Genomic DNA, 21,110 nt, shown 5'->3' on the forward strand with positions numbered 1-21,110 from the left:
TTTGAATAATGTAATCTAATATAATCAGCCTGCAGTACATCCCTCACAGACTACTGTACCTGCTGTTCTGAGCCCAAGGTGGGCCTGTCCGTCAAGCCCATAGCCCCCGAGAGCTGCTCCCTCTGGGCTGTAAGGACCACCCTGACCTGTGAGACAACACACACCGTCAGATAGAACACACACACACACACACACACTCTTAACTAACTAACTTAGAAACACCGACCTGAGCGATTTGACTGGTCAATCATCGGCTGAACTATTCTCCTCCTGGCATTGATGAACCTGCACACGGGGGAGAGAGACATGAAGAAAGAGTGTGATCAGAGAGAGAGAGAGAGACGGACAAGGCCACACGTTAATGAAGAAAAAGGCTGACCGGGAGACTATTAACCTTTTCCATTTTACAACCACTTAACCCTTTCAGAGGGCAGAGTAAATCAACGTTAGGCCAGAGCAGGCATCGATCGCCCAGTGATAATTGATTGATCTGCATTGATTGGGTCAGTCCGTGTGTGCGCCGCAGCAGAGGTCCAAATAAAAACATGTTATCAGATTATAAAATCCATCGTTTAACATGTAACACAGACTTCATCATTTTGATTCGCGTGTGTTCGGATATCAATATCTGAGGTTTAGAAATGGGGCTTTAGAAAAGAAGCTGTGCAGCTGCGTGTATGTGTAAGTGTGTGTGTGTGTGTGTATATGGGTGTGTATGCATGTGTGTTTTTGCATGTGTGTTTTGCCAGTGCAGATTCATGTGTGCCTGGGGAGCGAATGAGGGCAGTAAACCATCTGATTATTGGATATTGATTTGCTGTTCTGTTTTATGAACATAGAGCAAGTAGATTTTTACTGTGCTGCAGTTTTCGGATAAAAAATGCTTAGCAGGACATTTCTTCCTCTGTTACAAGCCTCTATCATAAAATAGATCATAGCCTTCTCTAAATGTCTCGTAAAAGTGCGGCCTTTCATTTAACTGACATTTATTTGCCCAAAATATGCACAATAAGGAGTTCTGAAGCAAAAAAGAAAATACGACTTGTAAAAACAGAGAAACAGTCCATTTCTGCACTAGATTAATCACACCGATGTGTTACCGACGAGTCGACAGCCACGCTGTGGAATTCAAAGGTGACGCTTCACATTTAAACGGGACAGTTTAACTGATTGTTGAGAAGCCGCCAAGGGTGCTGGAATTAGTGTATTGATTGAGAGTGCACTGACCAGTTGTTGACCTGTAAGATGGTCAGGCCCGTGTCCAGGGACAGCTGCTTCTTCTGCTCCTCAGACGGGTACGGGTGCTGGAAGAGGACACACAGAGCCAGGTTTGAAAGAAATCACACCAGACTCACAAATTAAGCTTTTTTTTGTTGTTTTTTGAGCAATAAGAGTATAATCTTGAGGCTACTAGTAACGTACTGGAACTTCAGCTATAATGGCACAATGCATGTGAGAGAAGCCTTGTGTTAATACTAATGACCTTCCATTTGAATTCGCATCAACCCTCAATATCCCTCTGCATTTATCTCTCGTACTGTAATAATCGGAGTGAAGCAACATTTGACCTGCCTAATTTAGCAGCTAATTAGCTCACCAACAATTACTCACTCCATTTTCTATCTCTCACACAGTTATTCAATAGCGAGCATATTCGCATAATCACCTAATCCCCTAGATTTTTCATTCCCCTTTAATTGACCTCCATTACACACTCGGTTCCCCTCTCTGTCTGTTCTTGTCAGCGACGTTTGGCTTCACGCTGAATCCTCTCTTTCAGTAATTAGTCTCTCACGCTGCGCTGGACTCTGGCTTTCTCTCTTCATTACAGCTCTGCTGCGGGATGGGTTTTAATTATTGTGCCAATTCAATACTTCTGTGTGTAATAATTTCACTTGGATGTGAGAAGAGCGCGGAAAAAGAGAGCTCTCTCACCGACAGGTGCTGGAAGAGCCACGCTCTCATGATGTTTGTTGCCACTTTGGGGAAGATGCCCCTCTTCTTGTTGTTCCTCCTGTCTCGGTCGGAGTCGTCGTCGTCCCCTGTACTCGGGGAGGCCCCTCCTCCGTCCAGACCGTCGCCTGCAGGGGATGCACATCTCATATCTCAGGGACTGTTTGAGGGTCTAGCAGGTGCAACTGATAGAAGGTTTTTTGGCAGATTTTGCAACTACATTTGACTATTATCTGGCCCGAAATATAACATCGCTGTCAATTTCTACAATAATTTAGACTACAAAGTCACTCTAATAGTAATAATAATATGTATTCTTGTATGTAAACTGATAAAGTGCTGCATCTCCATAGTATCTGACATTAACAACAATGATAAGCTAATGAAATACAATTATATGGTTAGGAAAAGTATTTTTCCCAATATTTCAAGCAGTGCAGTATTTTGCATGTGTGTGTGTGTGTGCGTGTGTGTGTGTGTGTGTACCTGTGTCACTACAGTTGTCTGCTGTGCTGTGTGAAGGCAGGCCGCAGGTGCCCGGCGTTCCCAGGGGAGTGGTGGCGCATTCGTCTGGCTCCCGTAACCACGATGCATTCTGCAGGAAGAGAAGAGTTAGAGAGGAGGTCGGGGGTGGGAATGGTGGAAGGATGGAGCGTCTAAGCCACTCAGGGCATCCAGCGGTGTGAACTGCGTGCCGTTTGACGCGTCTCACCTGCTCCGACAGACTTGTGCAGGATCCGGTGAAGTCCTCCACGTCGGACTTGGAGCCGCCCTCCCGGTCGTCCAGGATGAGGTCTGTGGGCATTTTGCCCTTCAGACAGGTGATGTAGCGATGGCAGAAGTTATCGCACAGGTCATGCACCTTCAGAAACAGATTCACATCCATTAGTGCATCGCTTTACTTTGGAGGAGATTTTACTCTTCAAACTGCCTATTTAAAGAAAGCAATGTGAACGTATCCTTTCACTGTGTTTATACAGCCTGAACTCATGTTCCTACGCAGGTTTCCAAATTAAATCTATCAGTGGTTTTAAAGTTCTTGAACAAATGTGCAGTTATAATAACAGACAGTTGTTTATTGCTTTTAGGACTAACAGTATAGAAATATAGTGCTGGTCCTGGATGTCAGACCTTCCCACAGCACAAACAAACAGGCAAGATTGACCAGTGTTAAAATAAAAAGCATGCTTCTCTCCCACCAACCTTCTCCAACTCCAGTAAATGAAAGCGAAGAACCTGTATGGCCTGGATCATCTGTGGAGAAGAGAATGTGGATTACTTATCAACACATATCTCACAATGCATGTGTGAAAAAAAGAAACCCTGTTCATATGTTCTTGTGATTTCCAGGCGCATCCTACCAAGTTATCGAGCTCAGGATTGGAAGAAAATATCGGCTTCTCGGATCGGATCTGCGACACAAAAATGAACAAATTGATTTAAAAAAAAAAAATCTGCGAGCATCCTTTTCGTCGACGTCTGTTCTGTGATTGGCTGACGCTCACCTGCTTGGCAAACGCGGCGATGTCGTCGTTGAAGGATTCGGAGGAGCAGACGTCGCTGTGATTGGTCATGCCGGGGAGGTGGGAGGTGGCTGAGAGCGCGGCAGAGTCTCGAGGGGAGCAGGTGGCGAGCTCGCACTTTTCAAACACTAAGGCCAGCAGTGGAAACAGTGGGTGACTGCACACACACACACACACACACACACACGGTTAACATACTATACATAAACACAGTAACAGTTGACACAGTGTACACACGATACATTCACAGAAGGCGTTACAAGACACGTTATAGCAGGCTTTTTCAAGCAGACAGCTGTAAACACTTGTATTTTTATATCAGAACACAAATATAGATGTTACTAACAGGCTCATATGTTTCAAACACACACACATGCTTACCCATAGATCTGGTCTTTGTGGTGTTTGAGGGAGTCGGGGATGGTGGGTCCGTAGTGTGGGGGAGGAAGCGGCCTGACGTCGTCCCCATACCCCCCCAACGACATGCCCTCCGACCCTGAGTAGTGCACCAGCTCTTCATACTGAAGCACAATGAGATGGAAGGACAGAAAAACATGAGACCCGTACGACATCTGTGCCTGTCTGACATCAAATCTTGTTTGTGATTATATTACGTAGCTGAGCTGTCATGGGGGCTTCAGTAACACGGCTTACTGGATCTGGAACTGGAACTACACTGACTCACACCTTTTGTGCTGACATCTAACATCAGCAGTAGTGGACATTTATTTTCATTACTGATTAATCTGACAATTACTTCTTGATAAATCGTTACCTTTTCTTGTTTTGTCCGACCAACATTCCAAATAAAAGACGCTCAACTTACACAATACCTGTATGTGTGTGTGTGTGTGTGTGTGTGTGTGTGTGTGTGTGTGTGTGTGTGTGTGTGTGTGTGTGTGTGTGTGTGTGTGTGTGTGTGTGCATACACTGATAAATGTCACTGCAGTGTTGTGTACTGTACAATCCAGCAGTGTGTGCTTGAATATCTCCGTTCCCTCAAAAAGGAAAGCCTGGTGTCGGGCGCTCGAACAGAGGAAGAGACTATCACGGTGAAAGACAGTGAGCCTGTAGCTGCTAATGTTGTCTCCTCCCTCCTCGACTCACACTAGACAGGAGCCGTGCTGAGACGTCCCTCACAACCCGCTGTGTCAGACTCACAGGGGCCCCTCTTCCACGCATTCAATGAGTCAGACACACATATGGCACGCAATCACTCGCACACACGCACAGATACACTTGTACACATAGCATCATGAATAAACATGTCCGACTCCCTGGTTTACCCCTCGGTGTTACAAAGCTAATTTGTGCTCCACTGCAGCCTCACGTCTCAGAGGCGACGCTGCTCAGGTCAGCAGATCTGCTTCTGTTCTCTCTCCGCTGGATTAGAGGGGCTCCCGGGATCACACAGAGGGACAGCACCTGCTTGGTGGCCCGGCCTGGACACCTTTCGCTGCTGTGTTATTTTAAACAAGCTATAAAAGTGACTACCTGCTTGGTTTAGCGTGGACACTCTTAGGTTACCACCAGAGGTTGGGATTTTCTACAGAAGTGTGTAGCTGCTCACTTCCACAGCCGGGACTGTACTGTTTTATTTTTGTTCTTACAGATTTGCAGTTATTAATACTACATTTTGGGGATTTTTGTCCAAACGTTTCCAATTTATCAAATGAGACACTTCTGGTCAAAATTCTTGGTGTCACTTACCTAATATCTAAGTGGAACCCAGCATAAAATCAATTATTCTTATATTCTCTCTAGGTTGAGCTCTGGGAATTAAAGAAAAGATAAAGTAAATTAGTCTTCTTCATATGCATGCTTTGTCCTCCTCCACTGCCCTCTGTGGGACCCCTGGAGGTCTCCGGACCCCACTTGGGAACCACTGTCCTAAATGGCTTATCAAATTGTTGTATTCCAGAGTCCCATATGGTCACCGGGATCACAGAAAGCACCTGCTCTGAGGCCCTGGCCTGGGACACCTTCTAGTTTTTATGGAGGCTGACTATTAACACAATCACCGCTATCGGATTGCGCGTCTCCCTTTACGTACGGCTCCTATCGGGTTTCTGTGCGTCAAGCGGATCAAAGCGCACAACTCGAGATGACAAATTCCGCAAATGTTCCTGTTTTTTTTTTTTTTAAGTCACGGAGCTGGTAAACACGCTTCGCATGGCAGGACAACAAGTTGTAATTGTGTTGTTTCAAGCAGAGACGTTATTGAAGATGAAACATTACATTATTTAAAATAAATCGCAAAAAATGAAGACAAATGTTGGTGCAGAGCTTCGTCTCGTAATTCCGACTGAATTAATAGCTAGACGTTAACAATAAATAAAGGTCTATTTGACATTGTAAACATCTATATTTTATTATTTATTAGAAAAGCTAATATCTAAAATGAATGCCTATTTTACTACATTAAAAAGGTATCCTGCAGAAATCAAGCAAACTGTAGCCGAACTACCCGTAGATGTTTTTTCAGTGCGCCGTTTAGGGAAAAGACAAGTTAAAAGTGATTTTGGAAGTCAAACGTTTGAACAAACTAACGGCACTAAACGCAGGGCCGATATTCAAACAATTTAAAAACTAAACAGGCATGTGTTGAAGATGCCTATAGGGAGTTTTTTTTGTATTAGTTGTGGCTACAGTTAGACGTTTAGAAAAATGAAAGACTCACGAAATAAATCAAACTGGACCTGTGCCATAAAAAAAATGCAACTCTTTAAAACTCTCCCCCAACATGTTTTCAAACATGCATTAAACCAATCTCCACCTGGTTTCCTCACAATATCACCCATTGAAAGACTTTATATTTGATGATACAAAACATCAATGCTTCTCTTTTTAGCATCCAGACCTGGCTGTGCATGTATGTCACCAAACAGCAGAAAGCTACTTGATTTTGCGTGTGTGTGTGTGTGTGTGTGTGTGTGTGTGTGTGTGTGTGTGTGTGTGTGTGTGTGTGTGTGTGTGTGTGGGTACAGTATGTGTGTGTGGACCTTTTCCTCTGCTGTTTTCCTACAGCAGTGATTTTCTATCTGCACACGTTCATCTTTGATCCCCTACATGCAAGAGCTTCGCCTACTGTCCATCAGCCTGTCTCTCTGTCTGTCTGTCTGTCTGTCTGTCTGTCTGTCTCTCTGTCTGTCTGTCTGTCTGTCTGTCTCTCTGTCTGTCTGTCTGTCCACCACCATGCCTCTGAAGCACTGGACCTCACCTACTTACCAGGCTGTAGAGCTGCATCTCCTCTCCTCTGAATGACCTACACCACTCCAACCCTCAGTGTCCCCATTGTAACGCCTGACTGACACTGCACAAATCCATATTATTCCTGGGGGGGTATTCTACACAGATCAACAGTTCCCCGTGACGCCCTTTCGAGACATTTCTCATATCTTGTTTTGTAAGTTCACAACCTCCGTTGAACTGCATTTCACCGTATGACTTGTGGGTCCTCTTAAAGTTGTGTCTGTGCAGCAAATAGACATTTGGGGGTATACGAGGAACATTTCTGAATAGTTTTTACAGTACAGTAGAAAAAAAGGCACGTTCCTGTTGTTTTCCCCTAAAGTCCATGCTAGTAGCCTACAGTGTGTTTCCAGTGGGCCTTGTGTTTTGGCTGCTACAGCCGACCAGAGAACCAGCAGCGCAGAGAGGATTCCCAACCACATGCTCCCATTATTATTGCCTTTTGTTTTCTAATTACCTCACCTCCTCCGTGGTGATATAAAAGCTGTTGTCCCATCGGGCTCTGGGTTAAACCATTCTCATCATAAAAAACAACAACAACAACGTTAAAACAAAATCAGCAGACCTACCCTCTTCTCCATGCGACTCGACAGCCAGTCCTCCACCGGAGATGGTGATGCGCTGCTCGGTTAGTCCAGTGAGCTTTGCTCCCTTCCGTGGTCCTGGAAATAAAAGTATTTTCATTTTTTTTGTTATTAACACTGAGGTTGGAAAAATGACTATCATCGTGCAAAAAAAAACGCTTTTCGGGATTGAAAAACACGAGGCAGTGGGTAGAAAACAGTGAGGACCTGCTCTGTGTGTATGTGTGTGTGTGCGTGTGTGCGTGTGTTTGCGTGTGTTTACTCCGAGCCAATCGCGTTTTAGATTACAACATTATGATCGGACTGGAGAGATTTGATGGTTGATTGTATTGTATCCTATCGATGTGCGCTTAATGTTTACAATACTCTTAGCGGCAATAAACGCTACAATAAAGCCCGCAGTCTATTAATTGCTATTGGCTTGATGGTGCTGAGTAGGCTGATGCACGAGGCTCCGGTAAATGCTGTAAAATGGCCCACCGAGACGTAAATATCCAGTCCCGCTCGGGCCGCGTCCGGTGTAGTCCAGAAGTCCGGTTTAGGGGGGGAGCAGCGGTTTCCTGCAGCGCCTCGGCTCCGCCTGGTGCGCCTCTCGCTCCGGCTCGCAGCCGTCGGGGATGCTCGGGGGTTGTGCGGGGCAGACGGACGGCGTCCCTTGCTTTTTGGCTCCTTGCGCTCGCTGTCCGCGCAGCATACGGCGACGGGCTGGAAAATGTCACGGCCGGGAGTGAGCGATGGGGTTTTCTGTCTCAAGAGGAGAGGGGATGAAGAAGGAGGAGGAGGAGGAGGTGGAGGAGGAGGGTGGTGGTGGTGTGCGGGGAGGTTTCGGAGGGTCAAAACGCGACGGGGTCTCTTGGCCCCCTCCCTCCCTCCTCCTCCTCCCTTTCCTCCTTTACTCCTCCTCCTCCTTATCACACACACAAACGCCAGAAGAAGAAGACCCCCTCGATCGTTTTTTATCTCGGCCCTCCTCCGAGCTGATATCGCTCCTCCATCACCCTGCGCCGCATTCCCCCCCGCTCCCTGGCGCAGCTGCGCCCGCGTCATCTCGGGATAACTCGGGAGAAGAGTCGTGCTAACTCTCCAGCGGGATGGAGCACGTTCAACAGTCTATTCAACCCCGGACAACCAATTAAAGTGATGGGAACATGCTATGTTAGCTATTTAACCCCTTACAAGCAGATCTATTTCTTCTATTTCTACATCTATTATTATTATTATTATTATTATTATTATTATTATTATTATTATTATTATTATTATTATTATACATTACAAATGCATTGGAGAGCGAGGGGGGAAAATGTTGGGTACTTTAATTGTTAGTGGTAATTGCGGTAAAAGTAACGAGTTTTAATCCTCATATCGTGGTCATAAATAAGTTTGAAGCGTGCGAGATGCCAAGAAATTTACGAGCTGGTAATAGTTTTCAAAGTGTTTTATTGTTTTTTGTCAATCAACTGTAAGTCAGCCCTTTTGACACAGACCCCAAATGTCACCCTTTGGCCCTCTTTTTTTTTTTTTGTTGATTTGGGAGAAGCCAGAAAACAAAGCTATCGTCGTGAGAAAGTTTAATTTTAACCAGAGAGCGAGAGAAAACACCTTTCACATGTTGGTGGAATAGCTAAACTCCCCGTCTTGTGTTGTAAATGTCACCTAAGTAACATAATAATTATTCAAAAAAGCTCTCCTCTTTCCGCGGCCCCGCTGTGAGGGGCCAACAGGCGGCTGCACTTCAATCGGCAGCGGCTTGGCGGGGAACAACGGGCCGGGGCAGGAGTCTCCGTGGGCGGCATGGAGTTTGACCGTGGGGCGGCCTGCGAGGGGCCCGCACCGTCCCTACAGCCGGGGGTCTTTTAACTCCGCGGGGCGCATGGGTTCCTGCAGAGGTGATCACAGCTCGCAACCCCCTCCTACACTGAGCCGGTAATACAGCCGTGAAGCGGCCTCAATGGGCAAGAAAAGACCATCCAAGGCTTGTTTTCCCCTCTGTTAACAGGCTGAATCAGAAGGATTAACACTGAAGTGCGTCATCTGAAGAATCCATGTCAACAGGCTTTTTAAGATGACCTCATTTCTCTTCTCTGAGACCTCTACACATCCGATTTGTCCTCAAGAAAACTTCCAACTTGGAGCATAAATCTTAAGTCTCAGTAACATTTATCTAACAGGCCATTATCTAAACATGTAGATTCCACTCATTTACATTACAACACACCAAAGGATCTGTCATTTTGTTTTGTTTTTTATCACTTCGCCTTGTGTCTGTGGGACAACAGCTACTTTTCATGCCCTGCATGTGTTAATGAGCCATTTTAACACAACATATGTTGTAAACCTGTGTTCGGAGGCAACATTACTGCAGTTTGTTGTCCCAAAGAAGACACACGTGTCCTATAATATCACACCCAAATAAAGATAGAACTATATATTCAACTTGAATGTTCTGTTTGCCGTCCTCTAACACTCGACTTAGTGTAGTTTCATCAGTTTGAGACTGCAGGACCCCTCTTTTGCTGTGATTAATGTCAACATTTACTTTTTTTACACCGCACGTCCCTCCCAAATCCCACTTTGTCACTTGAATCGTTCTTAAACACTGAGCTTTGATAAAGTCAGAAGTAAGGCAAACATTAAAGGGGAAAGTTTGCTTTATTTCCCAACTATTTTTCCAAAATACAGTCCAGCAGTGGGATCTATCGGATCCAAAACAACGAGGAAGTAACGCCAATGTTTGAATTATCTGCTTCATAGATTTACTTTTCATGCCTTGAGAAGATTTTCTTATCACAGAGTGAAAATCTCCAAACGAAATATCTCAAATCTGCCAGGTTGAGCATCATGTGGTGCGTTTTCAGCAGGATGTCACTTGCATGCTTTCGTTTGCCGTTTGTTGACCGTACAAATTTATGTGTAATTTAGTTTTTTTATGGGTATTTATGGGTAAACGTCCATGTTAAATCAGGCTCAGAGAGTTTTCCTGCTGTTGTGGAGCTCTCCTGTAAGAAACAGCCTCCTTTCCTGCACCACACGGTTGTATATGAGGCGGGCAGGTTCACCGTGGGACCATTCCGCATGTCAAGGCTGCTGCAGTTATTTTTCACTCCCTGTCAAGGCTCCTGCGCTCGCTCCTCTGCACCCACGAGGCCTCCAGACCAGCATGCAAGTGTGTTTGTGGCAGCACTATGTGTTTCTGTGTCCGTTGCTTCGTCTGCTCGCGTGCTGGAGGGTCAGGATGCTCCTGGGTTTCACTGCAGGCGATGCCCCAGGCTGGAAAGCAGGGAACAGCAAGCAGAGAGCTAGCGAATATAATGTTTACCTGCGAGGCCGCACGTGTCTTTCTATCTCCCTCTGTGACATCAGAAGTTGACTAGATGGCAAACAAAAGGTGGCATAGTTTCACAAAGTGCTCTTGTCCTCTGTAGATTTTGCACGACCGTGTTGGTGCGAAATGGTTCAAATGGTAATGCATCATCTGCAAGGTGAGAATCAACCACCTCGACTAAACTGCTGCTAACCTCGAGTTGCCAAAAAGTGTGAGTTTACTCGCCGCGACCAGAGAGAGATGGAGGGAGGTAGAAGGCCACCCAGCCTTGTTGACTTCAGTGACTCCGCCATTAAGAAAATATGGCTGCCGTGACCTCTGGCACAAACGCGCAATACATCAGAGAGCTGTGACCCTGCATGAGAGAGGGAGGGAGAGGGAGAGAGGGAGCCAAGTGATGGAGGGAAGTAAAGGCAGAAAGGAAACAGAGAGGGGTAAAAGTGAGGGGTAGATGAGGGGGTGCAGAGTGCATTTTTATGAGGCTTTGCCTCTCCAGTTTCTGGGTCCTCTGGCTGCGAGACATAAATTTTCGCCCCCTCCTTCCTCCCTACCACGCTTACGGCTTTCTTCTGGCATGCTTGCCAAGAAAACGCCAGCCTTATCTGCTCTTGCAACCTGTTTGCAAACTTTTCCTCCAGTTTCTCAGTTCCTCCCAGGTCATTCCTCTTCCTTTGCTCACCTGTTTGGGCAAGGCCTCTCGCCATCTCTCCATCCTTTCCTCCTGCCTTCCCTGCTCCATCTCTTTTTGTTTATAGTACGCCAACACTACCTTTCCCCTCTGTTATTTTCCTCCTCTCCTTCTGCATCCCTCCCTCCCCCCGCCTCCACTCCCCACCACCTCTTATAGATGGAGATTAACTAGGGAGCGCAGCACCATCCGTCCTCCTGACTGTTTGTTGTTAAGGAGATGGATGGAGGCTCCCTCTGCCAGCCCCACGCAGCCGCAATTACACCAGCCGCCATGATGGATGGAGGGGAGGGAAGGGGGGCGGGGGGGGTGCAGAGAGGGAGATACAGAGAGGGGCATCTATCACGCCCCGTAATCTACCTGTCACTGCTAGGGCTGGGTGGAGTGGAGGGGGCGGCTGAGAGGGGGAGAAGAGTCGGCTTCACCCTGATCGTTGGTCAAAGATTAAATTATTTTTCTTTCCTCTGAGTTTCTTTGCTTTCTGGAGAATTAGGCCTGCAACTACTGGACTCATTAAATGTCCTGATCACTCCAATTGATTTCCTGGAGCTTATTGGATTCTGTTGAAAATACTGTGTGTGCGCGCGCATGTGCGTGTGTGTGTGTGTGTGTGTGTGTGTGTTTGACAGGCATCGACATTAGTGCAGGAAGGGAGGTGATAGCTGATGAAAACAATATTAACAGTTTCCTTTCATTTGCTTGCGGCTGCAATGTTGTTGAGTTTTGCAAAATGTGGTAAAAGAAAGGATTAACACATTTAGGCTCAAAGTGAATCCAGACGGAGAAAACCTCCTGTGTGCACGGGCATCAACAGGTAATATGATGCTGTTTCCACCGGCTTTTTGCAGAGGTGTATGGTTATACACATACACACAACCCCGCACCACATAAATATGCCAACACCTGGATATCACACACACACACACACACTAACACACACACACCGTTATATCATCCCTTATGTAGCTATAAGCGCTGCACTCCCACACACACACTCACTGCAGCATCTTCCTCATACCTGTTGAAGGTTTCAAAGCAGTGACCTATCATCCAGTAAATCTGCGTACATTACCTTTAATGCCTCTCCGTTTTCCCCACAACGTTACAGAAATATTATGAAAAGTAATCTGAGGGCCCCTACCCTCTCCTCCTCCTCCTCCTCCTCCCCATCCCCTTCTCCACCTCCTCATCTGTCCAGAGGAGTGAGAGATGGGATGGAGGGATTAATACTCTTCCGCCCAGGCCAACCCTGGGAATGATAGATGGACAGATGTAGGAAGGGAGAGGAGGAGGAGAGGGGAGATTAAAGCAGGGAAGACTTGAGGGTTCATAAATCCAAAGTGAGACCTGGTCCGCATCACACACTAATAAGATCTGCAAGAAATCCATGATGAGGGAGGGAGAAAGAGGTGGAGAGAGAGATGGGAGCGGTGTAATAGCATTAGATGTAATCTAATCATGGCAATAAGATGTGAATGGATGACTGGGACCATGGTGATTATGCAGAAGAGGGATGGCAGTGTGTTGATGAGGCTTTGAGGTGCGAGGACAGGCCACCTTATTGGACAACAGATCAGCAGCGTTGTGGTCCTCACTGGGGGGGGGGGGTTTCTGCTGCAAACACCGTCATCATTATAAGTTAAACTGATTCACTCTAACCGCTCCCCAAGTGAAAGTCGTGGTAACGCGGAGCCACATGGCTACAGAAATATGTCTGTTTCGAGGGAATTATCTCGCGTGTGTTGCTTATGAAACCTGTGCTCTCATTCGTGTGCGTATGTGTCATCATTATGGTAAGAATCAACTCTAAGTGCAGTTGTGCAGCCATGACCTGGCTCGCATCAGATAGAGTGCTGCTTCACCTCCCTCCTCTCCTCTTCCTCGACCCCGTCGCCACCCTCCACCCACAACCCCCCCCCCCAACCTCCCCTCCATCCACGCGGGCCACATTTTTCATGGCCCAGCTGTCGGAGGGCCGTGATTGGTTGGCTCTGCAGACAGATAGCCGATAGGCTCTGATTAATAGTTGAGGCCCAAGAACTTCCTCATTGATCAACAGGACAGGCTGGAGGAGGAGGAGGAATGGAGGAGGGAGACAAAGCATGCCCTGTCGCTCTGCAAGTGCTGGCTGATAACCCTGATACACCGTGTGTGTGTGTGTGTGTGTGTGTGTGTGCGTGCGCGTGCGTGTGTGTGTGTGTGTGTGTGTGTGTGTGTGTGTGTGTGTGTGTGTGTGTGTGTGTGTGTGTGTGTGTGTGTGTGTGTGTGTGTGTGCTCTTGTTTACTATAGCAAGTAGATGAGCGGATGTTAGTAATGGGATGAAATGGTAGCACTGCAGTGAAGAATTGCTTCGGGTTTATTCACTTTCTTTCCATCTTTAAGGCGTATTTGTGTCCGTGCTGCAGCGTGTGATAGCATCTGTGAGTTTTCCATGAATAAGAAAGCATGTATGTTATCAAACATAGCACACACAGCCCTATTTGGCTGGCAGCTAATGTCTGAGAGGCATGTAATCTATGTGTGTGTGTGTGCATGTGTGTGTGTGTGTGTGTGTGTGTGTGTGTGTGTGTGTGTGTGTGTGTGTGTGCTGAGACATAAAATCTGCGTTGGTATCTGAATACCCACAAGGACATTTATATTCTATTCAATTCATCATTCTCTTTCCATTGCTTTGTATTTTATACTAAGTATATTTGTTTTCCAGGTATGTCTGCAGAGTGTTACAGTATCCAGAGATATGTGCGTGTGTGTGTGTGCGTGTGTGTGTGTGTGTGTGTGTGTGTGTGTGTGTGTGTGTGTGTGTGTGGGTGGGTGGGTGGGTGTCCCCCCCTGCTGCTCTGTCCAGCCCCCTAGTTGATTGATGATCTTCACTCCCATGGGGTCAGAGGGGTCATGACCTCCCACTTTTGACCCCCAACTGAGAGGGTCACACACACACAGAGAGAGAGAGAGAGAGAGAGAGAGAGAGAGAGAGAGAGAGAGAGAGGAGAGAGAGAGAGAGAGAGAGAGAGAGAGAGTAGCCCAGAGCAAACAGGAGACCAGAAGGACGACTGGTGCTTCCTCACCTTTCTCACACAAACACTGTTGCAAACACCACAACACAACTGTAGACACAAAGTGTCACAAAACAAAACACATGAACAAATGCTGCATGACGATAGGAATAAATCTGCATTCATTCAGTTTAATAAGAACAGATGACAAACCAGCATGGCAAACTTCTGTGAGAGCTTTGATTCCCAGCATTTTACAGAGAATGAGGATTAAGAAATGGGTTCGACACACATGTAGCAATATCGCACCCTAGTGATAATACAGGGTAATGGCAACGGATGAATATTGTTCAAAAAATGGAAAGTTAATATGTATAAAACAGCTATTATATCAGTTATTATAAGCCTATATTCACTCGTTAAATCAGGATATATAAACCTTAAAATTCTCCATGAATGTCAAATCAAAGACAACTTAAGGAAAAAGATGGGGAAAATGTTCTGCCTTCCCGATTTGATTTAAAGACTGGAGAGACAGAAGGACGTGTAAAAAAAATAATAAAAAAATAAAATAAATAAAAGTAAAACCAAAGCAAAGCAACACAGACCAAATGTAGAGCTGAGGTCATCGATTGATGGTGGAGGGCTTTAATGATGATGATGATGATGATGATGATGATGATGATGATGATGATGATGATGATCAGGTCATAATAATCTGATCAAAGCGTCCCTTTCTCAGTCTTCTCCTGGGCAGCCATCTTCAGCCAACTGACCACATGCTTCTCAATCTCCTGAGAGGTGGAAGACAGGTTCGTGAGGACGTCTACATGTTTGTTATGTGAATGCAGAATAAACACATCACTGAGGCATTCATACCACTCTGGCTTTCTTGAGCGAGCAGCGGTCTGTGATTCTTCTCCCCATCATATCGGCACAGTGGGCAGTGTCCTTAATGAAAACGGTCTGGGCTTCTTGTCCGTCTTCAGCCAAGTCCTCAACCACCGACAGCGCCTTCCATGGGTCAATTCCACCTGTGGTAATAATGATTTTGATGATATCGATTTGTAAAAGAGTCAATCGAATCCCAAACCACTGTTTTGCTATATTTTCACCTCCATAATTGACGTGTTTGTTTTTTTTTAATAATAAAAGCAGACTAACCATTGACATAGAGGACCCTGTGTGTGTTGGGGTTGTCTCCTCCATAGTAAGTGTTCGTGAAGGCAATGCGTCCAGGCAGGGAATGCTGGGAAATGCCAAACAGCGTGGAACAGAGTTCAGTCTGGGACTGGAGGGTCACCAACCCAGAGAACGGACAAATGGCATCCTCACAAGTCTGGTCTACACACACACACACACACACACACACACACTGAGTCATGTTCCCATCAATTTAGAGGACATCATGCTGACTTACATTAATTTCCCTGAGACTAACCCTAACCATAATGGCTATTCGGCTAATCATAACCCTTGTCCCAACCTTTTTCATACACATAACCAAGTCCTTGCCCTAAAATGTCATAATTTAGGTTATGGGGACTTACATTTTGTCCCCAAAACATAAGTGAATCAGGCAATATCAGTGTAAACAGATTAATGTCTTTCACACACATACAGACACCCACAAAGAAACGGTGTCAGGACTTAAAAAGAATGATGGTTTACTTTATTTATGTGTGTTTTCGTGTGTGTGTTTTCGTGTGTGTGTGTGTGTGTGTGTGTGTGTGTGTGTGTGTGTGTGTGTGTGTGTGTGTGTGTGTCTGCGTGTAGTACAGAAGCCAAACTCGGTGCATGTCTGGTAGGTCCACAGTCTTCCTGTTCTCCTGCCAGAGGGGAGGGATGTCTCCATTAGATCCGTCACCGTTTTCGAGATGTCCAGACACGGCTCCCCACTGGTGGACAGGTAGATCTGCGCACACACACACACACACACACACACACACACACACACACACACACACACACACACACACACACACACAGTGGAAAGAAAACTCACAACACATAGAAAAAGGGACAGAAATCCAAGAGACATCCTAAACTCTGGATGGTAACAAGCCTGTCTCTTCATGAGAATGGCTCAACGCTGACATCTGGTGGTTATACTGTGAATAGAAAGAGAAAACTAAACTGGAGGTCATCCTTGAGTGTGTATTTTCATACCTGTGCAAGCTTAACAAGGCGACTGTAAGCCTCCATCTCCTTTTCATACGTCTCGCTCTTATTGGTCATCACACTACAGAGGTCATTAATCGTCATGAGCACCCCTTCTTCATTGTACTGCACCGTTCCCATGACGATGTCGGCCAGGTTTTGCATCAGCTCGATCTGAGGTAGAGTTAATATTGATACACTCAAAATAAATTCAATATTCAAAATATTAAATATAAAGCCCTAAAAGAAGAGGGCTGCAGTTCAAGGCTAATAGATTAATGGTGGAAATTGTGTACCTAATGGTTAAACAGTGAGTACCTAATTGTGAGCAGTAGGTTGAAAACAGATAAATGGTTGTATGTCATTAAAATGTCTGCAAAAAGTCCTAATACAGTAATGAAAAGCTAAAAGTAGAGTTTACTGTCAAATGACAAGAAAAATCTTAAGCTGAACAAGCTGAAGCATCTCATAAAGACCAACGCCTTCACCTGATCATCAAGACCCTTCGGGATCTGACAGCAGCTGAAATCCATGGCCACCCTGCTGGCGTTGCCGCCCATCAGTGCCTCCGCAGCAGCAAAGGCTTCCCGCACACTGGCCAGACACTGCAGGAAGAGGGGGAGTGGGAATTTAACACACGTGACAGACGGAAATGTGATGCCTCTCATACGATGCACAGACAAGTGGCTGCCTTCACACCTTTTCTGAGCCACCAACCGCCTCATTCATGAGACTCACGCCAACAATCTGGAACAGCAAGCAGAAGTGAGAGTGAGAATGTGGTTATTTACTGTAAAGGAGCATGACGAGGATAATTAGTGACAAATATAGCAATTCTGCATGTGTAATAAAGCAAAAGAGTAAGGATGATGCACTATGGTTTTCTCTTTGGTAATATTTCTGGGAAATGGGAGAGATTACACACATAAATACTGGTATTAAACATCTTTTTTGCACTCTTTTTATCCTGCAGTTGGTCAAAAAAAATCAGATGCATGTCGGGTTGCCAGGAGGACATTTGGTCCCATGATATTAAAAATCTCAGCCATGGTAATATAATATTATGGTCATGCTTTGTGCCAGTTTACATTGCAGTAGGCAGAGAAGTCCAAGTTCGCCTTGACGGGAGCGGAGGAGGCCACAGCTCCATACACCAGGTGGGGAAACTGCAGTAGGGAATACACAGACAAATTTTGATTTTCTTCGACACAGACAGGGTCAGGAAGTCAGGAAGTATTCACAGATGGACAATTCCTGTTTTCATGGGATTTGAGGATAATAAGAAAGCAGCCGCATTATCCTCTAAATCCAAACAATCAGGTTTGATTATTAATCATTTAGTGTGACTCTGAATTAGCTGCTTGTCTCATGTGTTGTGAAAATGTTGCCTATGCACCTTTCCTCTGAACCAGGCAGACAGGGCTCCAGAGTATGAGCCTCCGAAGCTGATCCAGGTGTTCCTGTGGCTCAGGTTGAAGCTTTGGCTGATGTACTGGTGGAATACAGCCAAATCAACAAGCCTGGGTAAAAAAAAATAAAAACACTTTTTGTTTAACCCTTTCAATCTTTCATCTCACACACATGCACAGAAATACAAATGATGCGGGGGAGATAGAATGACACGGGAATGCTTGAAAGACACATGAGGTTTCTCACACTTCCCTATAAAGAAAATTCATGACATTCATATATTTAATAAGGTGGACGCCTGTCCTGGCTTTCCCTTGAATGCCCTGGAAAATGTGAAAAATGTGCTTGTTGTTGATGTTTCCTGGGAGAGACGGTGCTCTGTTTATTTATGTGATCTATTTTTTTAGTGTCAGTATGTCCATTAATGTGAATTGTGCCAAGACAAGGCTGGGAAGGATGCTTAACTCTGATTGGCTGAGAGGTGGCCGTGATGTGCAATGTTGTGTGTAATGCAATGAAGAAAGATTTCAGGTGAAATACTCTCACACACTAAAACACGTACAAGTAGACAGAAAGGAGAGGGATGAACATAAGCTCATATACACACACACACACACACACACACACACACTGGCAGGGAGCCAACACTCACGCTTGCTGGCTGCTCAGGCCTGCCAGGTTCTCCTTTTTGAGCCCGTCTGGATTGATGCTTTCGCCATAGAAACGATGCTCCAGAGCCAATAGCAGAGCCCCGTGCTCTTGAGCCATGTCCACATGGTGACCTGGGTAAACATGGTCAAAGCAGATACGATTCAGTGTGTAGCAAGGTCTAATACTTACTTAAAAATATATACACTGATAGTATGAGGGGATGCAACCTTTTAAAGAAGGTCAAATGTGTGATGGGGTGGTGATGATGCACTATCAACCCCCAACAGGTACATTAAAAAGTGAATTATTTGTGAATATTATTTTATTTTAGTCGCGTTGATATTGTCTGCTTGGATTACAGGCTAGAAGTTCAGCACTATTCCCAGCAGCAAGATTGTGAAGAATGCCATGATTAAAATTGAATTGGAAACTTAACTGATGAAATTGTTGTGATGTCCCGACTCATAAACCATAGGTCAGGATATCAAATAGGCTGGCAAACAAGTGTCACCTTACTAACACACAACATTCAATCGCTGTTTCCACTTTCATTTTCCAATCTGCTGTTTGAAAGTGTGTGACAGACAGGTGAGGACCTGTTCCACATCCTACTGTACCTGCCAGGACATCAAACTCAAAGATGGGCCCTTCTCCTCCGATGAAGAGGAACACTGGACCATCAGGACGCTGCCAGTACACCTCGTTCACAAAGAACCTCTAGAAGGAAGGCAAGCAGAGAGAAGCAGTGAAACAAGAAAGCAAGAAAGAAAGAAATGTTTTCACCCAAACCAGCAGCACACGTTTTTTTGTGGAAGTAACCCTTTATTTCATGCACATTTTCACATTGGCGGCCTCGAGTAAGAGCCAAATGTAGCTCAATATAGCTGTTGAAAGCAGTGCAGCACTGTTGTTGCATTCAAAAATCACAGAAACGTTTGCATGGTTTTCAAAATCCAGTGTTTTTTATGTCTGAAATGACAGGCCTTCATCATGTTATCATCTGCTCCATGCGTTCACACCATCAATGTGTCTCTACCTGAGGGAAGGTGCTAATGTCTTGTCGGTTGAAGTGGTCCAGCTGCTGGAGAATCCTGCCCTCCTTCAAATGTTGTAGAGGCTTTTGCTTGGCTTTCTGCTGCTGGAGATTACGCACACCCTCCTTGATCTTCCTAAGAATCCGTCCTGGCATTTATAAAAAGAAACCAAGCAGCCGGCGAAAGGGATGCACAGTCATGGAAATAATACAAACCTAAATGTTTTTTGTTTGTTTTTGAGGACTATCACCCTCAGGCTTGTGTGATGGATGTCATTCCACCTGCTACAATATGTTTGTGTCATTGTTGTGATGGTTTGCAAAAATGCTTCAAACTCAACCTACAAAATCTCTGATCCATTTCAGTAACACTCAGCATCTAAAATGAGTCTCCTTAATGGATTCTCTGTCACCACCAGCATCTGTTTCCTTTTGTCTTCCAGCTGAAATTTGACAACCTCAAACATAAATAAACTCGACCTGAATTAATTTGTGCTGAAAACATTTCAGCCTTTTAAAAAACCTTATAGAAAATCCTGTTGTGTGCGAATTGCTTTGATTTTTTTTTAAATATATCTTCAAGCTGTCAAGTTACCTATTTTAAATCTGTGAGAAACCTATTTTCACATTCAGAGGAGCATTCGTCAACTCACCGGCATCAGAACAGTTCAAGAGGAGTAGAAGGATGAGACAGCAGGCTGGTGAGAAGAGCATCTTTACCGTCAAATAGGGATGCTTTATGCTAAATGCAAAGCATGTCCAATCTGCAGGACTCAGGGGGATCTCCAGCTCAGTATATATAGTCCTTGAAAGGGTAGAAACTGATATAACATAACATATCATAACAACAGAGAGAGAGAGAGTGTGTGTGTGTGTCCAAAATATAAACTGCTCAGCAAAACAGAGCGTCAGCTTGGTGTCGTAACAAGATCTCTGCTTTGTAATGGCTTTTGGGGGGGAGAAGGTGAGTTATAGGAGCATATGTGCAAAAGCGGTTCAGGGAGTTGCTCTTAATAGAAGAGTTGACTAAATTCTTGCACTGTACACATCAGACAACAATACATAAAACAGCACAATGGTCGTATTGTTTATCTCTACGAGGTTGGGTTAGGAGAGACAGTGATCCTGTTGGTTATGGCATGTTTGAGGCTCCGTTAATGACGGATAACATGTTGAAGATGCAGGTAAATCAGTACCGTAGAATGGACTGATTAATGCCCTGATACAACAACAGGAGGGGATTGGATAGAGCACTTTAATTCTGTAACTTTATGCAACAAAAAGAAGTCAAATAAGGGTACTTTTTTTTTTTTTTTTTAAATGTGCTCTTATAATCGGTTGAATTGGCACTCACTCTATGGTAAAGGTTGAGAAGCTAACTTCCTAAAGCTGAAGTTGAATATTTATTATGAAATAAATAACTTCTGGTGATTCAGTTTTTGAAAAAAAAAGTCATAGTATAACCAAAAATGTCAAAATCTTACAAAAACAGTCAACAAAATTCATAGAATGTTGTAAAACAGTTTACCCATTGTAA

At 45.0% G+C, this 21,110-nt stretch overlaps 2 protein-coding genes across 3 annotated transcripts in view; both read right to left on the reverse strand.

Annotated features, from left to right (window-relative positions):
- Positions 1 to 8,248, reverse strand: part of meis3 (myeloid ecotropic viral integration site 3) — a 10,491-nt gene extending 2,243 nt beyond the window's left edge. Inside the window, exons 1-12 of one of the 2 annotated variants that reach the window (XM_084020128.1) lie at positions 7,793 to 8,230; positions 7,298 to 7,390; positions 3,858 to 3,997; positions 3,459 to 3,633; positions 3,315 to 3,365; positions 3,157 to 3,207; positions 2,666 to 2,815; positions 2,440 to 2,548; positions 1,936 to 2,081; positions 1,228 to 1,304; positions 227 to 285; positions 60 to 146 (exon numbers count right to left, since the gene is read on the reverse strand). In XM_084020128.1, coding sequence (XP_083876254.1) covers positions 60 to 146; positions 227 to 285; positions 1,228 to 1,304; positions 1,936 to 2,081; positions 2,440 to 2,548; positions 2,666 to 2,815; positions 3,157 to 3,207; positions 3,315 to 3,365; positions 3,459 to 3,633; positions 3,858 to 3,997; positions 7,298 to 7,309 — 1,057 coding nt within the window. In that variant the 5' untranslated portion in view covers positions 7,310 to 7,390; positions 7,793 to 8,230. Of the gene's footprint in view, positions 1 to 59; positions 147 to 226; positions 286 to 1,227; positions 1,305 to 1,935; positions 2,082 to 2,439; positions 2,816 to 3,156; positions 3,208 to 3,314; positions 3,366 to 3,458; positions 3,634 to 3,857; positions 3,998 to 7,297; positions 7,391 to 7,792 lie in introns of both variants that reach the window. The other variant, XM_084020127.1, reaches the window with a different exon arrangement.
- A 6,256-nt stretch (positions 8,249 to 14,504) lies between these two features.
- On the reverse strand, positions 14,505 to 20,394 carry prss16 (serine protease 16). The gene is made up of 14 exons (XM_084020125.1): positions 20,227 to 20,394; positions 19,577 to 19,722; positions 19,158 to 19,257; positions 18,542 to 18,671; positions 17,876 to 17,999; positions 17,568 to 17,645; positions 17,179 to 17,226; positions 16,968 to 17,084; positions 16,489 to 16,653; positions 16,099 to 16,234; positions 15,484 to 15,663; positions 15,199 to 15,353; positions 15,013 to 15,113; positions 14,505 to 14,970 (listed from the first exon to the last, which is right to left on the reverse strand). The coding sequence occupies exons 1-13, from the start codon at positions 20,285 to 20,287 to the stop codon at positions 15,042 to 15,044; spliced, it is 1,512 nt and encodes a 503-aa protein (XP_083876251.1). The 5' UTR covers positions 20,288 to 20,394; the 3' UTR covers positions 14,505 to 14,970; positions 15,013 to 15,041.
- Positions 20,395 to 21,110: the final 716 nt, after the last annotated feature.

The sequence above is a fragment of the Eutrigla gurnardus genome (assembly GCF_963514095.1).
Source record: "Eutrigla gurnardus genome assembly, chromosome: 10".
Taxonomy (NCBI): Eukaryota; Metazoa; Chordata; class Actinopteri; order Perciformes; family Triglidae; genus Eutrigla; species Eutrigla gurnardus.

Excerpts from the sequence above, each read along its gene's own strand:
- prss16 (XM_084020125.1), bottom strand. The coding sequence starts at position 20,287 with ATGCTCTTCTCACCAGCCTGCTGTCTCATCCTTCTACTCCTCTTGAAC. Across the intron at positions 19,258-19,576 it reads ACATTAGCACCTTCCCTCAG|AGGTTCTTTGTGAACGAGGT; the intron begins GTAGAGACACAT and ends CCTTCCTTCTAG. Across the intron at positions 18,672-19,157 it reads TGAGTTTGATGTCCTGGCAG|GTCACCATGTGGACATGGCT; the intron begins GTACAGTAGGAT and ends ATGTTTACCCAG.